This window comes from Ascaphus truei, unplaced genomic scaffold, assembly GCF_040206685.1.
Source record: "Ascaphus truei isolate aAscTru1 unplaced genomic scaffold, aAscTru1.hap1 HAP1_SCAFFOLD_1501, whole genome shotgun sequence".
NCBI lineage: Eukaryota > Metazoa > Chordata > Amphibia > Anura > Ascaphidae > Ascaphus > Ascaphus truei.
Genome location: NW_027454388.1, coordinates 52,905 through 76,081, shown reverse-complemented (window position 1 = coordinate 76,081; position 23,177 = coordinate 52,905). Strand labels below are relative to the sequence as shown.

Here is a 23,177-nt window from a genome sequence, read left to right as displayed (position 1 = left end):
CCCCGGCACCCGCCCCGTTATATCCCCGGCACCCGCCCCGTTATAACCCCGGCACCCGCCCCGTTATATCCCCGGCACCCGCCCCGTTATAACCCCGGCACCCGCCCCGTTATAACCCCGGCACCCGCCCCGTTATATCCCCGGCACCCGCCCCGTTATAACCCCGGCACCCGCCCCGTTATATCCCCGGCACCCGCCCCGTTATATCCCCGGCACCCGCCCCGTTATAACCCCGGCACCCGCCCCGTTATATCCCCGGCACCCGCCCCGTTATAACCCCGGCACCCGCCCCGTTATAACCCCGGCACCCGCCCCGTTATATCCCCGGCACCCGCCCCGTTATATCCCCGGCACCCGCCCCGTTATAACCCCGGCACCCGCCCCGTTATAACCCCGGCACCCGCCCCGTTATATCCCCGGCACCCGCCCCGTTATATCCCCGGCACCCGCCCCGCTATAACCCCGGCACCCGCCCCGTTATAACCCCGGCACCCGCCCCGTTATAACCCCGGCACCCGCCCCGTTATAACCCCGGCACCCGCCCCGTTATAACCCCGGCACCCGCCCCGTTATAACCCCGGCACCCGCCCCGTTATAACCCCGGCACCCGCCCCGTTATATCCCCGGCACCCGCCCCGTTATATCCCCGGCACCCGCCCCGTTATATCCCCGGCACCCGCCCCGTTATATCCCCGGCACCCGCCCCGTTATAACCCCGGCACCCGCCCCGTTATAACCCCGGCACCCGCCCCGTTATATCCCCGGCACCCGCCCCGTTATATCCCCGGCACCCGCCCCGTTATAACCCCGGCACCCGCCCCGTTATATCCCCGGCACCCGCCCCGTTATATCCCCGGCACCCGCCCCGTTATATCCCCGGCACCCGCCCCGCTATATCCCCGGCACCCGCCCCGTTATATCCCCGGCACCCGCCCCGTTATAACCCCGGCACCCGCCCCGTTATAACCCCGGCACCCGCCCCGTTATAACCCCGGCACCCGCCCCGTTATAACCCCGGCACCCGCCCCGTTATAACCCCGGCACCCGCCCCGTTATAACCCCGGCACCCGCCCCGTTATATCCCCGGCACCCGCCCCGTTATAACCCCGGCACCCGCCCCGTTATATCCCCGGCACCCGCCCCGTTATAACCCCGGCACCCGCCCCGTTATAACCCCGGCACCCGCCCCGCTATAACCCCGGCACCCGCCCCGTTATAACCCCGGCACCCGCCCCGCTATATCCCCGGCACCCGCCCCGTTATAACCCCGGCACCCGCCCCGTTATATCCCCGGCACCCGCCCCGTTATAACCCCGGCACCCGCCCCGTTATAACCCCGGCACCCGCCCCGTTATATCCCCGGCACCCGCCCCGTTATATCCCCGGCACCCGCCCCGTTATAACCCCGGCACCCGCCCCGTTATATCCCCGGCACCCGCCCCGTTATATCCCCGGCACCCGCCCCGTTATAACCCCGGCACCCGCCCCGTTATAACCCCGGCACCCGCCCCGTTATATCCCCGGCACCCGCCCCGTTATAACCCCGGCACCCGCCCCGCTATATCCCCGGCACCCGCCCCGTTATATCCCCGGCACCCGCCCCGTTATAACCCCGGCACCCGCCCCGTTATAACCCCGGCACCCGCCCCGTTATAACCCCGGCACCCGCCCCGCTATAACCCCGGCACCCGCCCCGTTATAACCCCGGCACCCGCCCCGTTATAACCCCGGCACCCGCCCCGTTATAACCCCGGCACCCGCCCCGTTATATCCCCGGCACCCGCCCCGTTATATCCCCGGCACCCGCCCCGTTATAACCCCGGCACCCGCCCCGTTATAACCCCGGCACCCGCCCCGTTATATCCCCGGCACCCGCCCCGTTATAACCCCGGCACCCGCCCCGTTATATCCCCGGCACCCGCCCCGTTATAACCCCGGCACCCGCCCCGTTATAACCCCGGCACCCGCCCCGCTATATCCCCGGCACCCGCCCCGTTATATCCCCGGCACCCGCCCCGCTATAACCCCGGCACCCGCCCCGTTATAACCCCGGCACCCGCCCCGTTATATCCCCGGCACCCGCCCCGTTATATCCCCGGCACCCGCCCCGTTATAACCCCGGCACCCGCCCCGTTATATCCCCGGCACCCGCCCCGTTATAACCCCGGCACCCGCCCCGTTATATCCCCGGCACCCGCCCCGTTATATCCCCGGCACCCGCCCCGTTATAACCCCGGCACCCGCCCCGTTATATCCCCGGCACCCGCCCCGTTATATCCCCGGCACCCGCCCGTTATATCCCCGGCACCCGCCCCGTTATATCCCCGGCACCCGCCCCGTTATAACCCCGGCACCCGCCCCGTTATATCCCCGGCACCCGCCCCGTTATATCCCCGGCACCCGCCCCGTTATATCCCCGGCACCCGCCCCGTTATATCCCCGGCACCCGCCCCGTTATATCCCCGGCACCCGCCCCGTTATATCCCCGGCACCCGCCCCGTTATATCCCCGGCACCCGCCCCGTTATATCCCCGGCACCCGCCCCGTTATAACCCCGGCACCCGCCCCGTTATATCCCCGGCACCCGCCCCGTTATAACCCCGGCACCCGCCCCGTTATATCCCCGGCACCCGCCCCGTTATAACCCCGGCACCCGCCCCGTTATAACCCCGGCACCCGCCCCGTTATAACCCCGGCACCCGCCCCGTTATATCCCCGGCACCCGCCCCGTTATATCCCCGGCACCCGCCCCGTTATATCCCCGGCACCCGCCCCGTTATAACCCCGGCACCCGCCCCGTTATATCCCCGGCACCCGCCCCGTTATATCCCCGGCACCCGCCCCGTTATAACCCCGGCACCCGCCCCGTTATATCCCCGGCACCCGCCCCGCTATAACCCCGGCACCCGCCCCGTTATAACCCCGGCACCCGCCCCGTTATATCCCCGGCACCCGCCCCGTTATATCCCCGGCACCCGCCCCGTTATAACCCCGGCACCCGCCCCGTTATAACCCCGGCACCCGCCCCGCTATAACCCCGGCACCCGCCCCGTTATAACCCCGGCACCCGCCCCGTTATAACCCCGGCACCCGCCCCGTTATAACCCCGGCACCCGCCCCGTTATATCCCCGGCACCCGCCCCGTTATATCCCCGGCACCCGCCCCGTTATAACCCCGGCACCCGCCCCGTTATAACCCCGGCACCCGCCCCGTTATATCCCCGGCACCCGCCCCGTTATAACCCCGGCACCCGCCCCGTTATATCCCCGGCACCCGCCCCGCTATATCCCCGGCACCCGCCCCGTTATATCCCCGGCACCCGCCCCGTTATAACCCCGGCACCCGCCCCGTTATATCCCCGGCACCCGCCCCGTTATATCCCCGGCACCCGCCCCGTTATATCCCCGGCACCCGCCCCGTTATAACCCCGGCACCCGCCCCGTTATATCCCCGGCACCCGCCCCGTTATATCCCCGGCACCCGCCCCGTTATAACCCCGGCACCCGCCCCGTTATAACCCCGGCACCCGCCCCGTTATATCCCCGGCACCCGCCCCGTTATATCCCCGGCACCCGCCCCGTTATAACCCCGGCACCCGCCCCGCTATAACCCCGGCACCCGCCCCGTTATATCCCCGGCACCCGCCCCGTTATATCCCCGGCACCCGCCCCGTTATAACCCCGGCACCCGCCCCGCTATAACCCCGGCACCCGCCCCGTTATATCCCCGGCACCCGCCCGTTATATCCCCGGCACCCGCCCCGTTATATCCCCGGCACCCGCCCCGTTATAACCCCGGCACCCGCCCCGTTATATCCCCGGCACCCGCCCCGTTATATCCCCGGCACCCGCCCCGTTATATCCCCGGCACCCGCCCCGTTATATCCCCGGCACCCGCCCCGTTATATCCCCGGCACCCGCCCCGTTATATCCCCGGCACCCGCCCCGTTATAACCCCGGCACCCGCCCCGTTATATCCCCGGCACCCGCCCCGTTATATCCCCGGCACCCGCCCCGTTATATCCCCGGCACCCGCCCGTTATATCCCCGGCACCCGCCCCGTTATATCCCCGGCACCCGCCCCGTTATATCCCCGGCACCCGCCCCGTTATATCCCCGGCACCCGCCCCGTTATATCCCCGGCACCCGCCCCGTTATATCCCCGGCACCCGCCCCGTTATAACCCCGGCACCCGCCCCGTTATATCCCCGGCACCCGCCCCGTTATATCCCCGGCACCCGCCCCGTTATATCCCCGGCACCCGCCCCGTTATAACCCCGGCACCCGCCCCGTTATATCCCCGGCACCCGCCCCGTTATATCCCCGGCACCCGCCCCGTTATAACCCCGGCACCCGCCCCGTTATATCCCCGGCACCCGCCCCGTTATATCCCCGGCACCCGCCCCGTTATATCCCCGGCACCCGCCCCGTTATATCCCCGGCACCCGCCCCGTTATAACCCCGGCACCCGCCCCGTTATATCCCCGGCACCCGCCCCGTTATAACCCCGGCACCCGCCCCGTTATATCCCCGGCACCCGCCCCGTTATAACCCCGGCACCCGCCCCGTTATAACCCCGGCACCCGCCCCGTTATAACCCCGGCACCCGCCCCGTTATAACCCCGGCACCCGCCCCGTTATAAGTATGTGTATATAATTGGTTCTGGGGTTGGAGCTTGCTGGGGTTGTGTGTTCCTGGGGGGAGTAGTTAGGGGGACGGGGGGCAGTTCTGATCTTGCCTCTTCCTCCGCAGTGCCTGGGGGGAGTAGTTAGGGGGACGGGGGGCAGTTAGTGGGGCAGTTCTGATCTTGCCTCTCCCTCCGCAGTGCCTGGGGGGAGTAGTTAGGGGACGGGGGGCAGTAAGCGGGGCAGTTCTGATCTTGCCTCTTCCTCCGCAGTGCCTGGGGGGAGTAGTTAGGGGGACGGGGGGCAGTTAGTGGGGCAGTTCTGATCTTGCCTCTCCCTCCGCAGTGCCTGGGGGGAGTAGTTAGGGGACGGGGGGCAGTAAGCGGGGCAGTTCTGATCTTGCCTCTCCCTCCGCAGTGCCTGGGGGGAGTAGTTAGGGGACGGGGGGCAGTAAGCGGGGCAGTTCTGATCTTGCCTCTCCCTCCGCAGTGCCTGGGGGGAGTAGTTAGGGGACGGGGGGCAGTAAGCGGGGCAGTTCTGATCTTGCCTCTCCCTCCGCAGTGCCTGGGGGGAGGTTCTGTTTCTAATGATACAAACCCTGATTATCGGTTTCCTGATCCAGTCCCTGGGGGGGCGCACTGCTGGGGGTAATTACTAAAACCCAACTACCTCCACCCTTAACTGGGCCCTCCCTACCGACCCCCAAACCGACCCCTCCCTACCGACCCCCAAACCGACCCCTCCCTACCGACCGACCCCCAAACCGACCCCTCCCTACCGACCGACCCCTCCCTACCGACCCCCCCGACCGACCGACCCCTCCCTACTGACGCCCAAACCTGCCCCTCCCTACCGACCGACCCCTCCCTACTGACCCCCAAACCAACCCCTCCCTACCGACCGACCCCTCCCTACTGACCCCCAAACCGACCCCTCCCTACCGACCGACCCCTCCCTACCGACCGACCCCTCCCTACCGACCCCCAAACCGACCCCTCCCTACCGACCGACCCCTCCCTACCGACCGACCCCTCCCTACTGACCCCCAAACCCGCCCCTCCCTACCGACCGACCCCTCCCTACCGACCGACCCCTCCCTACCGACCCCTCCCTACCGACCCCCAAACCCGCCCCTCCCTACCGACCGACCCCTCCCTACCGACCGACCCCTCCCTACCGACCCCCAAACCCGCCCCTCCCTACCGACCGACCCCTCCCTACCGACCCCCAAACCCGCCCCTCCCTACCGACCGACCCCTCCCTACCGACTGACCCCTCCCTACCGACCCCCAAACCCGCCCCTCCCTACCGACCGACCCCTCCCTACCGACCGACCCCTCCCTACCGACCCCCAAACCCGCCCCTCCCGACCGACCGACCCCTCCCTACCGACCCCCAAACCGGCCCCTCCCTACCGACCGACCCCTCCCTACCGACCCCCAAACCCGCCCCTCCCTACTGACCGACCGGCCCCTCCCTACTGACCCCCAAACCCGCCCCTCCCGACCGACCGACCCCTCCCTACCGACCCCCAAACCGACCCCTCCCTACCGACCCCCAAACCGACCCCTCCCTACCGACCGACCCCTCCCTACTGACCCCCAAACCCGCCCCTCCCGACCGACCGACCCCTCCCTACCGACCCCCAAACCGACCCCTCCCTACCGACCCCCAAACCCGCCCCTCCCTACCGACCGACCCCTCCCTACTGACCCCCAAACCCGCCCTACTGACCCCCAAACCCGCCCCTCCCTACCGACCAACCGACCCCTCCCTACTGACCCCCAAACCGACACCTCCCTACCGACCGACCGACCCCTCCCTACCGACCGACCCCTCCCTACTGACCCCCAAACCCGCCCCTCCCTACCGACCGACCCCTCCCTACTGACCCCCAAACCCGCCCCTCCCTACCGACCGACCCCTCCCTACTGACCCCCAAACCCGCCCCTCCCTACCGACCGACCCCTCCCTACTGACCCCCAAACCCGCCCCTCCCGACCGACCGACCCCTCCCTACTGACCCCCAAACCCGCCCCTCCCTACCGACCGACCCCCAAACCCGCCCCTCCCTACCGACCGACCCCTCCCTACTGACCCCCAAACCCGCCCCTCCCGACCGACCGACCCCTCCCTACCGACCGACCCCTCCCTACCGACCCCCAAACCCGCCCCTCCCTACCGACCGACCCCTCCCTACCGACCCCCAAACCCGCCCCTCCCTACCGACCGACCCCTCCCTACCGACCCCCAAACCCGCCCCTCCCGACCGACCGACCCCTCCCTACCGACCCCCAAACCCGCCCCTCCCTACTGACCGACCGGCCCCTCCCTACCGACCCCCAAACCCGCCCCTCCCTACCGACCGACCCCTCCCTACCGACCCCCAAACCCGCCCCTCCCTACCGACCGACCCCTTCCTACCGACCCCCAAACCCGCCCCTCCCTACCGACCGACCCCTCCCTACCGACCCCCAAACCCGCCCCTCCCTACCGACCGACCCCTCCCTACCGACCCCCAAACCCGCCCCTCCCTACTGACCGACCGGCCCCTCCCTACCGACCCCCAAACCCGCCCCTCCCTACCGACCCCAAACTGCCCCTCTTGCTGCCCTCCATGTGACAGCCGCCTGTCCCCTGTCCCCTCTCTCAGGCGTCCTCTTCATCGCAGGATACTTTGCTCTTGTCACCGTCCTTCTCTCACCTGTCACCTCGATGGCTGTGATCACCGTTCTGCAGGCGAGCAACATGCCAGCGGCTGTCATCAGCAGGGTGAGTGTCACTGTGTCACCCTGCGGGGGGAGGGACAGTCTCATAGCTCCCTTCTGTCTGTGTCACTGTGTCACCCTGCGGGGGGAGGGACAGTCTCATAGCTCCCTTCTGTCTGTGTCACTGTGTCACCCTGCGGGGGGAGGGACAGACTCATAGCTCCCTTCTGTCTGTGTCACTGTCACCCTGCGGGGGGGAGGGACAGGCTCAAAGCTCCCTTCTGTCTGTGTCACTGTGTCACCCTGCGGGGGGAGGGACAGACTCATAGCTCCCTTCTGTCTGTGTCACTGTGTCACCCTGCGGGGGGAGGGACAGACTCATAGCTCCCTTCTGTCTGTGTCACCCTGCGGGGGAAGGGACAGACTCATAGCTCCCTTCTGTCTGTGTCACTGTGTCACCCTGCGGGGGGGGGGGGGGACAGTCTCATAGCTCCCTTCTGTCTGTGTCACCCTGCGGGGGGAGGGACAGGCTCATAGCTCCCTTCTGTCTGTGTCACTGTGTCACCCTGCGGGGGGAGGGACAGACTCATAGCTCCCTTCTGTCTGTGTCACTGTGTCACCCTGCGGGGGGAGGAACACGCTCATAGCTCCCTTCTGTCTGTCACCCTGCGGGGGGAGGGACAGGCTCATAGCTCCCTTCTGTCTGTGTCACTGTGTCACCCTGCGGGGGGAGGGACAGACTCATAGCTCCCTTCTGTCTGTGTCACTGTGTCACCCTGCGGGGGGAGGGACAGTCTCATAGCTCCCTTCTGTCTGTGTCACGGTGTCACCCTGCGGGGGGAGGGACAGGCTCATAGCTCCCTTCTGTCTGTGTCACTGTGTCACCCTGCGGGGGGAGGGACCGTCTCATAGCTCCCTTCTGTCTGTGTCACTGTGTCACCCTGCGGGGGGAGGGACAGACTCATAGCTCCCTTCTGTCTGTGTCACTGTGTCACCCTGCGGGGGGAGGGACAGACTCATAGCTCCCTTCTGTCTGTGTCACTGTGTCACCCTGCGGGGGCAGGGACAGGCTCATAGCTCCCTTCTGTCTGTGTCACTGTGTCACCCTGCGGGGGGAGGGACAGACTCATAGCTCCCTTCTGTCTGTGTCACTGTGTCACCCTGCGGGGGGAGGGACAGGCTCATAGCTCCCTTCTGTCTGTGTCACTGTGTCACCCTGCGGGGGGAGGGACAGACTCATAGCTCCCTTCTGTCTGTGTCACTGTGTCACCCTGCGGGGGGAGGGACAGACTCATAGCTCCCTTCTGTCTGTGTCACTGTGTCACCCTGCGGGGGGAGGGACAGGCTCATAGCTCCCTTCTGTCTGTGTCACTCTGCGGGGGGAGGGACAGACTCATAGCTCCCTTCTGTCTGTGTCACTGTGTCACCCTGCGGGGGGAGGGACAGGCTCATAGCTCCCTTCTGTCTGTGTCACCCTGCGGGGGGGGGGACAGTCTCATAGCTCCCTTCTGTCTGTGTCACTGTGTCACCCTGCGGGGGAGGGACAGACTCATAGCTCCCTTCTGTCTGTGTCACCCTTCGGGGGGAGGGACAGTCTCATAGCTCCCTTCTGTCTGTGTCACTGTGTCACCCTGCGGGGGGAGGGACAGTCTCATAGCTCCCTTCTGTCTGTGTCACTGTGTCACCCTGCGGGGGGGAGGGACAGACTCATCGCTCCCTTCTGTCTGTGTCACTGTGTCACCCTGCGGGGCGAGGGACAGACTCATAGCTCCCTTCTGTCTGTGTCACTGTGTCACCCTGCGGGGGGAGGGACAGGCTCATAGCTCCCTTCTGTCTGTGTCACTGTGTCACCCTGCGGGGGGAGGGACAGACTCATAGCTCCCTTCTGTCTGTGTCACTGTGTCACCCTGCGGGGGAGGGACAGACTCATAGCTCCCTTCTGTCTGTGTCACTGTGTCACCCTGCGGGGGAGGGACAGTCTCATAGCTCCCTTCTGTCTGTGTCACTGTGTCACCCTGCGGGGGGAGGGACAGGCTCATAGCTCCCTTCTGTCTGTGTCACTGTGTCACCCTGCGGGGGGAGGGACAGACTCATAGCTCCCTTCTGTCTGTGTCACTGTGTCACCCTGCGGGGGAGGGACAGGCTCATAGCTCCCTTCTGTCTGTGCCACTGTGTCACCCTGCGGGGTGAGGGACAGACTCATAGCTCCCTTCTGTCTGTGTCACTGTGTCACCCTGCGGGGGGAGGGACAGGCTCATAGCTCCCTTCTGTCTGTGTCACTGTGTCACCCTGCGGGGGGAGGGACAGACTCATAGCTCCCTTCTGTCTGTGTCACTGTGTCACCCTGCGGGGGAGGGACAGACTCATAGCTCCCTTCTGTCTGTGCCACTGTGTCACCCTGCGGGGGGAGGGACAGGCTCATAGCTCCCTTCTGTCTGTGTCACTGTGTCACCCTGCGGGGGGAGGGACAGGCTCATAGCTCCCTTCTGTCTGTGTCACTGTGTCACCCTGCGGGGGAGGGACAGTCTCATAGCTCCCTTCTGTGTGTGTCACCCTGCGGGGGGAGGGACAGGCTCATAGCTCCCTTCTGTCTGTGTCACTGTGTCACCCTGCGGGGGGAGGGACAGACTCATAGCTCCCTTCTGTCTGTGTCACTGTGTCACCCTGCGGGGGGAGGGACAGACTCATAGCTCCCTTCTGTCTGTGTCACTGTGTCACCCTGCGGGGGGAGGGACAGACTCATAGCTCCCTTCTGTCTGTGTCACTGTGTCACCCTGCGGGGAGAGGGACAGACTCATAGCTCCCTCTGTCTGTGTCACTGTGTCACCCTGCGGGGAGAGGGACAGACTCATAGCTCCCTCTGTCTGTGTCACTGTGTCACCCTGCGGGGGGAGGGACAGACTCATAGCTCCCTTCTGTCTGTGTCACCCTGCGGGGGGAGGGACAGGCTCATAGCTCCCTTCTGTCTGTGTCACTGTGTCACCCTGCAGGGGGAGGGACAGGCTCATAGCTCCCTTCTGTCTGTGTCACCCTGCGGGGGGAGGGACAGTCTCATAGCTCCCTTCTGTCTGTGTCACCCTGCGGGGGAGGGACAGTCTCATAGCTCCCTTCTGTCTGTGTCACTGTGTCACCCTGCGGGGGGAGGGACAGACTCATAGCTCCCTTCTGTCTGTCACTGTGTCACCCTGCGGGGGGAGGGACAGACTCATAGCTCCCTTCTGTTGTGTCACTGTGTCACCCTGCGGGGGAGGGACAGTCTCATAGCTCCCTTCTGTCTGTGTCACTCTGCGGGGGGAGGGACAGACTCATAGCTCCCTTCTGTCTGTGTCACTATGTCACCCTGCGGGGGAGGGACAGGCTCATAGCTCCCTTCTGTCTGTGTCACTGTGTCACCCTGCGGGGGAGGGACAGACTCATAGCTCCCTTCTGTCTGTGTCACCCTGCGGGGGGAGGGACAGACTCATAGCTCCCTTCTGTCTGTGTCACTGTGTCACCCTGCGGGGGGAGGGACAGTCTCATAGCTCCCTTCTGTCTGTGTCACCCTGCGGGGGGAGGGACAGACTCATAGCTCCCTTCTGTCTGTGTCACTGTGTCACCCTGCGGGGGGAGGGACAGGCTCATAGCTCCCTTCTGTCTGTGTCACTGTGTCACCCTGCGGGGGGAGGGACAGACTCATAGCTCCCTTCTGTCTGTGTCACTGTGTCACCCTGCGGGGGGAGGGACAGGCTCATAGCTCCCTTCTGTCTGTGTCACTGTGTCACCCTGCGGGGAGAGGGACAGACTCATAGCTCCCTTCTGTCTGTGTCACTGTGTCACCCTGCGGGGGGAGGGACAGACTCATAGCTCCCTTCTGTCTGTGTCACTGTGTCACCCTGCGGGGGGAGGGACAGACTCATAGCTCCCTCCTGTCTGTCACTGTGTCACCCTGCGGGGGAGGGACAGACTCATAGCTCCCTTCTGTCTGTGTCACTGTGTCACCCTGCAGGGGGAGGGACAGGCTCATAGCTCCCTTCTGTCTGTGTCACCCTGCGGGGGGAGGGACAGGCTCATAGCTCCCTTCTGTCTGTGTCACTGTGTCACCCTGCGGGGGAGGGACAGGCTCATAGCTCCCTTCTGCCTGTGTCACCCTGCGGGGGAGGGACAGGCTCATAGCTCCCTTCTGTCTGTGTCACCCTGCGGGGGGAGAGACAGACTCATAGCTCCCTTCTGTCTGTGTCACTGTGTCACCCTGCGGGGGGTGGGGCAGTCTCATAGCTCCCTTCTGTCTGTGTCACTGTGTCACCCTGCGGGGGGAGGGACAGGCTCATAGCTCCCTTCTGTCTGTCACTGTGTCACCCTGCGGGGGGAGGGACAGACTCATAGCTCCCTTCTGTCTGTGTCACTGTGTCACCCTGCGGGGGGAGGGACAGACTCATAGCTCCCTTCTGTCTGTGTCACTGTGTCACCCTGCGGGGGAGGGACAGACTCATAGCTCCCTCCTGTCTGTGTCACTGTGTCACCCTGCGGGGGGAGGGACAGACTCATAGCTCCCTTCTGTCTGTGTCACTGTGTCACCCTGCAGGGGGAGGGACAGGCTCATAGCTCCCTTCTGTCTGTGTCACCCTGCGGGGGAGGGACAGGCTCATAGCTCCCTTCTGTCTGTGTCACTGTGTCACCCTGCGGGGGAGGGACAGGCTCATAGCTCCCTTCTGTCTGTGTCACCCTGCGGGGGGAGAGACAGACTCATAGCTCCCTTCTGTCTGTGTCACTGTGTCACCCTGCGGGGGAGGGACAGGCTCATAGCTCCCTTCTGTCTGTGTCACCCTGCGGGGGGAGGGACAGTCTCATAGCTCCCTTCTGTCTGTGTCACTGTGTCACCCTGCGGGGGAGGGACAGACTCATAGCTCCCTTCTGTCTGTGTCACTGTGTCACCCTGCGGGGGGAGGGACAGTCTCATAGCTCCCTTCTGTCTGTGTCACTGTGTCACCCTGCGGGGGGAGGGACAGGCTCATAGCTCCCTTCTGTCTGTGTCACTGTGTCACCCTGCGGGGGAGGGACAGACTCATAGCTCCCTTCTGTCTGGTCACTGTGTCACCCTGCGGGGGAGGGACAGGCTCATAGCTCCCTTCTGTCTGTGTCACTGTGTCACCCTGCGGGGGGAGGGACAGGCTCATAGCTCCCTTCTGTCTGTGTCACTGTGTCACCCTGCGGGGGGAGGGACAGGCTCATAGCTCCCTTCTGTCTGTGTCACTGTGTCACCCTGCGGGGGAGGGACAGGCTCATAGCTCCCTTCTGTCTGTGTCACTGTGTCACCCTGCGGGGGAGGGACAGACTCATAGCTCCCTTCTGTCTGTGTCACTGTGTCACCCTGCGGGGGGAGGGACAGACTCATAGCTCCTTCTGTCTGTGTCACTGTGTCACCCTGCGGGGGGAGGGACAGGCTCATAGCTCCCTTCTGTCTGTGTCACTGTGTCACCCTGCGGGGGAGGGGACAGACTCATAGCTCCCTTCTGTCTGTGCACTGTGTCACCCTGCGGGGGAGGGACAGGCTCATAGCTCCCTTCTGTCTGTGTCACTGTGTCACCCTGCGGGGGGAGGGACAGACTCATAGCTCCCTTCTGTCTGTGTCACTGTGTCACCCTGCGGGGGAGGGACAGGCTCATAGCTCCCTTCTGTCTGTGTCACTGTGTCACCCTGCGGGGGAGGGACAGACTCATAGCTCCCTTCTGTCTGTGTCACTGTGTCACCCTGCGGGGGGAGGGACAGACTCATAGCTCCTTCTGTCTGTGTCACTGTGTCACCCTGCGGGGCGAGGGACAGACTCATAGCTCCCTTCTGTCTGTGTACTGTGTCACCCTGCGGGGTGAGGGACAGACTCATAGCTCCCTTCTGTCTGTGTCACTGTGTCACCCTGCGGGGGGAGGGACAGGCTCATAGCTCCCTTCTGTCTGTGTCACTGTGTCACCCTGCGGGGGGAAGGACAGACTCATAGCTCCCTTCTGTCTGTGCCACTGTGTCACCCTGCGGGGGGAGGGACAGGCTCATAGCTCCCTTCTGTCTGTGTCACTGTGTCACCCTGCGGGGGGAGGGACAGGCTCATAGCTCCCTTCTGTCTGTGTCACTGTGTCACCCTGCGGGGGGAGGGACAGACTCATAGCTCCCTTCTGTGTGTGTCACCCTGCGGGGGAGGGACAGGCTCATAGCTCCCTTCTGTCTGTGTCACTGTGTCACCCTGCGGGGGGAGGACAGACTCATAGCTCCCTTCTGTCTGTGTCACTGTCACCCTGCGGGGGGAGGGACAGTTTCATAGCTCCCTTCTGTCTGTGTCACTGTGTCACCCTGCGGGGGGAGGGACAGACTCATAGCTCCCTTCTGTCTGTGTCACTGTGTCACCCTGCGGGGGGGAGGGACAGACTCATAGCTCCCTTCTGTCTGTGTCACTGTGTCACCCTGCGGGGGGAGGGACAGGCTCATAGCTCCCTTCTGTCTGTGTCACTGTGTCACCCTGCGGGGGGAGGGACAGACTGATAGCTCCCTTCTGTCTGTGTCACTGTGTCACCCTGCGGGGGGAGGGACAGACTCATAGCTCCCTTCTGTCTGTGTCACTGTGTCACCCTGCGGGGAGAGGGACAGACTCATAGCTCCCTCCTGTCTGTGTCACTGTGTCACCCTGCGGGGGGAGGGACAGACTCATAGCTCCCTTCTGTCTGTGTCACCCTGCGGGGGGAGGGACAGGCTCATAGCTCCCTTCTTTCTGTGTCACTGTGTCACCCTGCAGGGGGAGGGACAGGCTCATAGCTCCCTTCTGTCTGTGTCACCCTGCGGGGGGAGGGACAGTCTCATAGCTCCCTTCTGTCTGTGTCACCCTGCGGGGGAGGGACAGTCTCATAGCTCCCTTCTGTCTGTGTCACTGTGTCACCCTGCGGGGGGAGGGACAGACTCATAGCTCCCTTCTGTCTGTGTCACTGTGTCACCCTGCGGGGGGAGGGACAGTCTCATAGCTCCCTTCTGTCTGTGTCACCCTGCGGGGGGAGGGACAGTCTCATAGCTCCCTTCTGTCTGTGTCACTGTGTCACCCTGCGGGGGGAGGGACAGACTCATAGCTCCCTTCTGTCTGTCACTGTGTCACCCTGCGGGGGGAGGGACAGACTCATAGCTCCCTTCTGTCTGTGTCACTGTGTCACCCTGCGGGGGGAGGGACAGTCTCATAGCTCCCTTCTGTCTGTGTCACCCTGCGGGGGGAGGGACAGACTCATAGCTCCCTTCTGTCTGTGTCACTGTGTCACCCTGCGGGGGGAGGGACAGACTCATAGCTCCCTTCTGTCTGTGTCACTGTGTCACCCTGCGGGGGGAGGGACAGGCTCATAGCTCCCTTCTGTCTGTGTCACTGTGTCACCCTGCGGGGAGAGGGACAGACTCATAGCTCCCTTCTGTCTGTGTCACTGTGTCACCCTGCGGGGGGAGGGACAGACTCATAGCTCCCTTCTGTCTGTGTCACTGTGTCACCCTGCGGGGGAGGGACAGACTCATAGCTCCCTCTGTCTGTCACTGTGTCACCCTGCGGGGGAGGGACAGACTCATAGCTCCCTTCTGTCTGTGTCACTGTGTCACCCTGCAGGGGGAGGGACAGGCTCATAGCTCCCTTCTGTCTGTGTCACCCTGCGGGGGGAGGGACAGGCTCATAGCTCCCTTCTGTCTGTGTCACTGTGTCACCCTGCGGGGGAGGGACAGGCTCATAGCTCCCTTCTGCCTGTGTCACCCTGCGGGGGAGGGACAGGCTCATAGCTCCCTTCTGTCTGTGTCACTGTGTCACCCTGCGGGGGGAGGGACAGGCTCATAGCTCCCTTCTGTCTGTGTCATCCTGCGGGGGGAGGGACAGGCTCATAGCTCCCTTCTGTCTGTGTCACTGTGTCACCCTGCGGGGGGGGGGCAGTCTCATAGCTCCCTTCTGTCTGTGTCACTGTGTCACCCTGCGGGGGGAGGGACAGGCTCATAGCTCCCTTCTGTCTGTCACTGTGTCACCCTGCGGGGGAGGGACAGACTCATAGCTCCCTTCTGTCTGTGTCACTGTGTCACCCTGCGGGGGGAGGGACAGACTCATAGCTCCCTTCTGTCTGTGTCACTGTGTCACCCTGCGGGGGGAGGGACAGACTCATAGCTCCCTCCTGTCTGTGTCACTGTGTCACCCTGCGGGGGGAGGGACAGACTCATAGCTCCCTTCTGTCTGTGTCACTGTGTCACCCTGCAGGGGGAGGGACAGGCTCATAGCTCCCTTCTGTCTGTGTCACCCTGCGGAGGGAGGGACAGGCTCATAGCTCCCTTCTGTCTGTGTCACTGTGTCACCCTGCGGGGGAGGGACAGGCTCATAGCTCCCTTCTGTCTGTGTCACCCTGCGGGGGGAGAGACAGACTCATAGCTCCCTTCTGTCTGTGTCACTGTGTCACCCTGCGGGGGAGGGACAGGCTCATAGCTCCCTTCTGTCTGTGTCACTGTGTCACCCTGCGGGGGGAGGGACAGGCTCATAGCTCCCTTCTGTCTGTGTCACTGTGTCACCCTGCGGGGGGAGGGACAGGCTCATAGCTCCCTTCTGTCTGTGTCACTGTGTCACCCTGCGGGGGAGGGACAGGCTCATAGCTCCCTTCTGTCTGTGTCACCCTGCGGGGGGAGGACAGTCTCATAGCTCCCTTCTGTCTGTGTCACTGTGTCACCCTGCGGGGGAGGGACAGACTCATAGCTCCCTTCTGCCTGTGTCACTGTGTCACCCTGCGGGGGGAGGGACAGTCTCATAGCTCCCTTCTGTCTGTGTCACTGTGTCACCCTGCGGGGGAGGGACAGGCTCATAGCTCCCTTCTGTCTGTGTCACTGTGTCACCCTGCGGGGGAGGGGCAGTCTCATAGCTCCCTTCTGTCTGTGTCACTGTGTCACCCTGCGGGGGGAGGGACAGACTCATAGCTCCCTTCTGTCTGTCACTGTGTCACCCTGCGGGGGGAGGGACAGGCTCATAGCTCCCTTCTGTCTGTGTCACTGTGTCACCCTGCGGGGGAGGGACAGACTCATAGCTCCCTTCTGTCTGTCACTGTGTCACCCTGCGGGGGAGGGACAGGCTCATAGCTCCCTTCTGTCTGTGTCACTGTGTCACCCTGCGGGGGGAGGGACAGGCTCATAGCTCCCTTCTGTCTGTGTCACTGTGTCACCCTGCGGGGGGAGGGACAGGCTCATAGCTCCCTTCTGTCTGTGTCACTGTGTCACCCTGCGGGGGGAGGGACAGGCTCATAGCTCCCTTCTGTCTGTGTCACTGTGTCACCCTGCGGGGGAGGGACAGACTCATAGCTCCCTTCTGTCTGTGTCACTGTGTCACCCTGCGGGGGGAGGGACAGACTCATAGCTCCCTTCTGTGTCACTGTGTCACCCTGCGGGGGGAGGGACAGGCTCATAGCTCCCTTCTGTCTGTGTCACTGTGTCACCCTGCGGGGGGAGGGACAGACTCATAGCTCCCTTCTGTCTGTGTCACTGTGTCACCCTGCGGGGGGAGGGACAGGCTCATAGCTCCCTTCTGTCTGTGTCACTGTGTCACCCTGCGGGGGAGGGACAGACTCATAGCTCCCTTCTGTCTGTGTCACTGTGTCACCCTGCGGGGGGAGGGACAGGCTCATAGCTCCCTTCTGTCTGTGTCACTGTGTCACCCTGCGGGGGGAGGGACAGACTCATAGCTCCCTTCTGTCTGTGTCACTGTGTCACCCTGCGGGGGAGGGACAGGCTCATAGCTCCCTTCTGTCTGTGTCACTGTGTCACCCTGCGGGGGAGGATCAGGCTCATAGCTCCCTTCTGTCTGTGTCACCCTGCGGGGGGAGGGACAGTCTCATAGCTCCCTTCTGTCTGTCACTGTGTCACCCTGCGGGGGAGGGACAGACTCATTGCTCCCTTCTGTCTGTGTCACCCTGCGGGGGGAGGGACAGGCTCATAGCTCCCTTCTGCCTGTGTCACTGTGTCACCCTGCGGGGGGGGAGGGACAGGCTCATAGCTCCCTTCTGTCTGTGTCACTGTGTCACCCTGCGGGGGGAGGGACAGACTCATAGCTCCCTTCTGTCTGTGTCACCCTGCGGGGGGAGGGACAGACTCATAGCTCCCTTCTGTCTGTGTCACTGTGTCACCCTGCGGGGGAGGGACAGCTCATAGCTCCCTTCTGTCTGTGTCACTGTGTCACCCTGCGGGGGGAGGGACAGACTCATAGCTCCCTTCTGTCTGTGTCACTGTGTCACCCTGCGGGGGGAGGACAGACTCATAGCTCCCTTCTGTCTGTGTCACTGTGTCACCCTGCGGGGGAGGGACAGGCTCATAGCTCCCTTCTGTCTGTGTCACTGTGTCACCCTGCGGGGGGAGGGACAGGCTCATAGCTCCCTTCTGTCTGTGTCACTGTGTCACCCTGCGGGGGGAGGGACAGACTCATAGCTCCCTTCTGTCTGTGTCACTGTGTCACCCTGCGGGGGGAGGGACAGACTCATAGCTCCCTTCTGTCTGTGTCACTGTCACCCTGCGGGGGGAGGGACAGTCTCATAGCTCCCTTCTGTCTGTGTCACTGTGTCACCCTGCGGGGGAGGGACAGTCTCATAGCTCCCTTCTGTCTGTGTCACTGTGTCACCCTGCGGGGGAGGGACAGTCTCATAGCTCCCTTCTGTCTGTGTCACCCTGCGGGGGGAGGGACAGACTCATAGCTCCCTTCTGTCTGTGTCACTGTGTCACCCTGCGGGGGGAGGGACAGACTCATAGCTCCCTTCTGTCTGTGTCACTGTGTCACCCTGCGGGGGAGGGACAGGCTCATAGCTCCCTTCTGTCTGTGTCACTGTGTCACCCTGCGGGGGGAGGGACAGGCTCATAGCTCCCTTCTGTCTGTGTCACTGTGTCACCCTGCGGGGGGAGGGACACACTCATAGCTCCCTTCTGTCTGTGTCACTGTGTCACCCTGCGGGGGGAGGGACAGGCTCATAGCTCCCTTCTGTCTGTGTCACTGTGTCACCCTGCGGGGGGAGGGACAGTCTCATAGCTCCCTTCTGTCTGTGTCACTGTGTCACCCTGCGGGGGGAGGGACAGGCTCATAGCTCCCTTCTGTCTGTGTCACTGTGTCAGCCTGCGGGGGGAGGGACAGACTCATAGCTCCCTTCTGTCTGTGTCACTGTGTCACCCTGCGGGGGGAGGGACAGACTCATAGCTCCCTTCTGCCTGTGTCACTGTGTCACCCTGCGGGGGGAGGGACAGTCTCATAGCTCCCTTCTGTCTGTGTCACTGTGTCACCCTGCGGGGGGGGGACAGGCTCATAGCTCCCTTCTGTCTGTGCCACTGTGTCACCCTGCGGGGGGAGGGACAGGCTCATAGCTCCCTTCTGTCTGTGTCACTGTGTCACCCTGCGGGGGGAGGGACAGACTCATAGCTCCCTTCTGTCTGTCACTGTGTCACCCTGCGGGGGGAGGGACAGGCGCATAGCTCCCTTCTGTCTGTGTCACTGTGTCACCCTGCGGGGGAGGGACAGACTCATAGCTCCCTTCTGTCTGTCACTGTGTCACCCTGCGGGGGGAGGGGCAGACTCATAGCTCCCTTCTGTCTGTGTCACTGTGTCACCCTGCGGGGGGAGGGACAGGCTCATAGCTCCCTTCTGTCTGTGTCACTGTGTCACCCTGCGGGGGGAGGGACAGTCTCATAGCTCCCTTCTGTCTGTGTCACTGTGTCACCCTGCGGGGGAGGGACAGACTCATAGCTCCCTTCTGTCTGTCACTGTGTCACCCTGCGGGGGGAGGGACAGGCTCATAGCTCCCTTCTGTCTGTGTCACTGTGTCACCCTGCGGGGGGAGGGACAGGCTCATAGCTCACTTCTGTCTGTGTCACTGTGTCACCCTGCGGGGGGAGGGACAGGCTCATAGCTCCCTTCTGTCTGTGTCACTGTGTCACCCTGCGGGGGAGGGACAGACTCATAGCTCCCTTCTGTCTGTGTCACTGTGTCACCCTGCGGGGGGAGGGACAGACTCATAGCTCCCTTCTGTGTCACTGTGTCACCCTGCGGGGGGAGGGACAGGCTCATAGCTCCCTTCTGTCTGTGTCACTGTGTCACCCTGCGGGGGGAGGGACAGACTCATAGCTCCCTTCTGTCTGTGTCACTGTGTCACCCTGCGGGGGGAGGGACAGGCTCATAGCTCCCTTCTGTCTGTGTCACTGTGTCACCCTGCGGGGGGAGGGACAGACTCATAGCTCCCTTCTGTCTGTGTCACTGTGTCACCCTGCGGGGGGAGGGACAGGCTCATAGCTCCCTTCTGTCTGTGTCACTGTGTCACCCTGCGGGGGGAGGGACAGACTCATAGCTCCCTTCTGTCTGTGTCACTGTGTCACCCTGCGGGGGAGGGACAGGCTCATAGCTCCCTTCTGTCTGTGTCACTGTGTCACCCTGCGGGGGGAGGGACAGACTCATAGCTCCCTTCTGTCTGTGTCACTGTGTCACCCTGCGGGGGAGGGACAGGCTCATAGCTCCCTTCTGTCTGTGTCATTGTGTCACCCTGCAGGGGAGGGACAGGCTCATAGCTCCCTTCTGTCTGTGTCACTGTGTCACCCTGCGGGGGGAGGGACAGGCTCATAGCTCCCTTCTGTCTGTGTCACTGTGTCGCCCTGCGGGGGGAGGGACAGTCTCATAGCTCCCTTCTGTCTGTGTCACTGTGTCACCCTGCGGGGGGAGGGACAGTCTCATAGCTCCCTTCTGTCTGTGTCACTGTGTCACCCTGCGGGGGGAGGGACAGTCTCATAGCTCCCTTCTGTCTGTCACTGTGTCACCCTGCGGGGGGAGGGACAGACTCATTGCTCCCTTCTGTCTGTGTCACCCTGCGGGGGGAGGGACAGGCTCATAGCTCCCTTCTGCCTGTGTCACTGTGTCACCCTGCGGGGGGGGAGGGACAGGCTCATAGCTCCCTTCTGTCTGTGTCACTGTGTCACCCTGCGGGGGGAGGGACAGACTCATAGCTCCCTTCTGTCTGTGTCACCCTGCGGGGGGAGGGACAGACTCATAGCTCCCTTCTGTCTGTGTCACTGTGTCACCCTGCGGGGGGAGGGACGGGCTCATAGCTCCCTTCTGTCTGTGTCACTGTGTCACCCTGCGGGGGGAGGGACAGACTCATAGCTCCCTTCTGTCTGTGTCACTGTGTCACCCTGCGGGGGGAGGGACGGGCTCATAGCTCCCTTCTGTCTGTGTCACTGTGTCACCCTGCGGGGGGAGGGACCGTCTCATAGCTCCCTTCTGTCTGTGTCACTGTGTCACCCTGCGGGGGGAGGGACGGGCTCATAGCTCCCTTCTGTCTGTGTCACTGTGTCACCCTGCGGGGGGAGGGACAGACTCATAGCTCCCTTCTGTCTGTGTCACTGTGTCACCCTGCGGGGGGAGGGACAGGCTCATAGCTCCCTTCTGTCTGTGTCACTGTGTCACCCTGCGGGGGGAGGGACAGGCTCATAGCTCCCTTCTGTCTGTGTCACTGTGTCACCCTGCGGGGGGAGGGACAGGCTCATAGCTCCCTTCTGTCTGTGTCACTGTGTCACCCTGCGGGGGGAGGGACAGACTCATAGCTCCCTTCTGTCTGTGTCACTGTGTCACCCTGCGGGGGGAGGGACAGACTCATAGCTCCCTTCTGTCTGTGTCACTGTCACCCTGCGGGGGGAGGGACAGTCTCATAGCTCCCTTCTGTCTGTGTCACTGTGTCACCCTGCGGGGGAGGGACAGTCTCATAGCTCCCTTCTGTCTGTGTCACTGTGTCACACTGCGGGGGAGGGACAGTCTCATAGCTCCCTTCTGTCTGTGTCACCCTGCGGGGGGAGGGACAGACTCATAGCTCCCTTCTGTCTGTGTCACTGTGTCACCCTGCGGGGGGAGGGACAGACTCATAGCTCCCTTCTGTCTGTGTCACTGTGTCACCCTGCGGGGGGAGGGACAGGCTCATAGCTCCCTTCTGTCTGTGTCACTGTGTCACCCTGCGGGGGGAGGGACAGGCTCATAGCTCCCTTCTGTCTGTGTCACTGTGTCACCCTGCGGGGGGAGGGACAGACTCATAGCTCCCTTCTGTCTGTGTCACTGTGTCACCCTGCGGGGGAGGGACAGGCTCATAGCTCCCTTCTGTCTGTGTCACTGTGTCACCCTGCGGGGGGAGGGACAGACTCATAGCTCCCTTCTGTCTGTGTCACTGTGTCACCCTGCGGGGGGAGGGACAGTCTCATAGCTCCCTTCTGTCTGTGTCACTGTGTCACCCTGCGGGGGGAGGGACAGACTCATAGCTCCCTTCTGTCTGTGTCACTGTGTCACCCTGCGGGGGGAGGGACAGACTCATAGCTCCCTTCTGTCTGTGTCACTGTGTCACCCTGCGGGGGGAGGGACAGACTCATAGCTCCCTTCTGTCTGTGTCACTGTGTCACCCTGCGGGGGGAGGGACAGGCTCATAGCTCCCTTCTGTCTGTGTCACCCTGCGGGGGAGGCACAGTCTCATAGCTCCCTTCTGTCTGTGTCACTGTGTCACCCTGTGGGGGGAGGGACAGGCTCATAGCTCCCTTCTGTCTGTGTCACTGTGTCACCCTGCGGGGGGAGGGACAGACTCATAGCTCCCTTCTGTCTGTGTCACTGTGTCACCCTGCGGGGGGAGGGACAGACTCATAGCTCCCTTCTGTCTGTGTCACCCTGCGGGGGGAGGGACAGGCTCATAGCTCCCTTCTGTCTGTGTCACTGTGTCACCCTGCGGGGGAGGGACAGACTCATAGCTCCCTTCTGTCTGTGTCACTGTGTCACCCTGCGGGGGGAGGGACAGGCTCATAGCTCCCTTCTGTCTGTGTCACTGTGTCACCCTGCGGGGGGAGGGACAGTCTCATAGCTCCTTTCTGTCTGTGTCACTGTGTCACCCTGCGGGGGGAGGGACAGACTCATAGCTCCCTTCTGTCTGTGTCACTGTGTCACCCTGCGGGGGGAGGGACAGACTCATAGCTCCCTTCTGTCTGTGTCACCCTGCGGGGGGAGGGACAGGCTCATAGCTCCCTTCTGTCTGTGTCACTGTGTCACCCTGCGGGGGAGGGACAGACTCATAGCTCCCTTCTGTGTCACCCTGGGGGGGGAGGGACAGACTCATAGCTCCTTTCTGTCTGTGTCACTGTGTCACCCTGCGGGGGGAGGGACAGACTCATAGCTCCCTTCTGTCTGTGTCACTGTGTCACCCTGCGGGGGAGGGGCAGACTCATAGCTCCCTTCTGTCTGTGTCACCCTGCGGGGGGAGGGACAGGCTCAGAGCTCCCTTCTGTCTGTGTCACTGTGTCACCCTGCGGGGGAGGGACAGACTCATAGCTCCCTTCTGTGTCACCCTGGGGGGGGAGGGACAGACTCATAGCTCCTTTCTGTCTGTGTCACTGTGTCACCCTGCGGGGGGAGGGACAGACTCATAGCTCCCTTCTGTCTGTGTCACTGTGTCTCCCTGCGGTGGTGTGTATATAGATGGTGATGGTGTGTATATAGATGGTGTGTATATAGATGGTGTGTATATAGATGGTGTGTATGATGGTGTCTGTATGATGGTGTGTATATAGATGGTGTGTATATAGATGGTGTGTATATAGATGGTGTGTATGATGGTGTCTGTATGATGGTGTGTGTATATAGATGCTGTGTATATAGATGGTGTGTGTGTATAGATGCTGTGTATATAGATGCTGTGTATATAGATGCTGTGTATATAGATGCTGTGTATATAGATGCTGTGTATATAGATGCTGTGTATATAGATGCTGTGTATATAGATGCTGTGTATGATGGTGTGTATATAGATGCTGTGTATGATGGTGTGTGTATATAGATGGTGTGTGTAT

General features: G+C 63.1%; 1 protein-coding gene across 1 annotated transcript in view; it reads left to right on the top strand.

The window, feature by feature from the left end:
• MPDU1 (mannose-P-dolichol utilization defect 1) overlaps positions 1–23,177 on the top strand; it is a 59,918-nt gene that overhangs the window by 5,941 nt on the left and 30,800 nt on the right. Inside the window, exons 4-5 of the mRNA XM_075581705.1 lie at positions 5,188–5,273; positions 7,280–7,398. Coding sequence (XP_075437820.1) covers positions 5,188–5,273; positions 7,280–7,398 — 205 coding nt within the window. The remainder of the gene's footprint in view (positions 1–5,187; positions 5,274–7,279; positions 7,399–23,177) is intronic.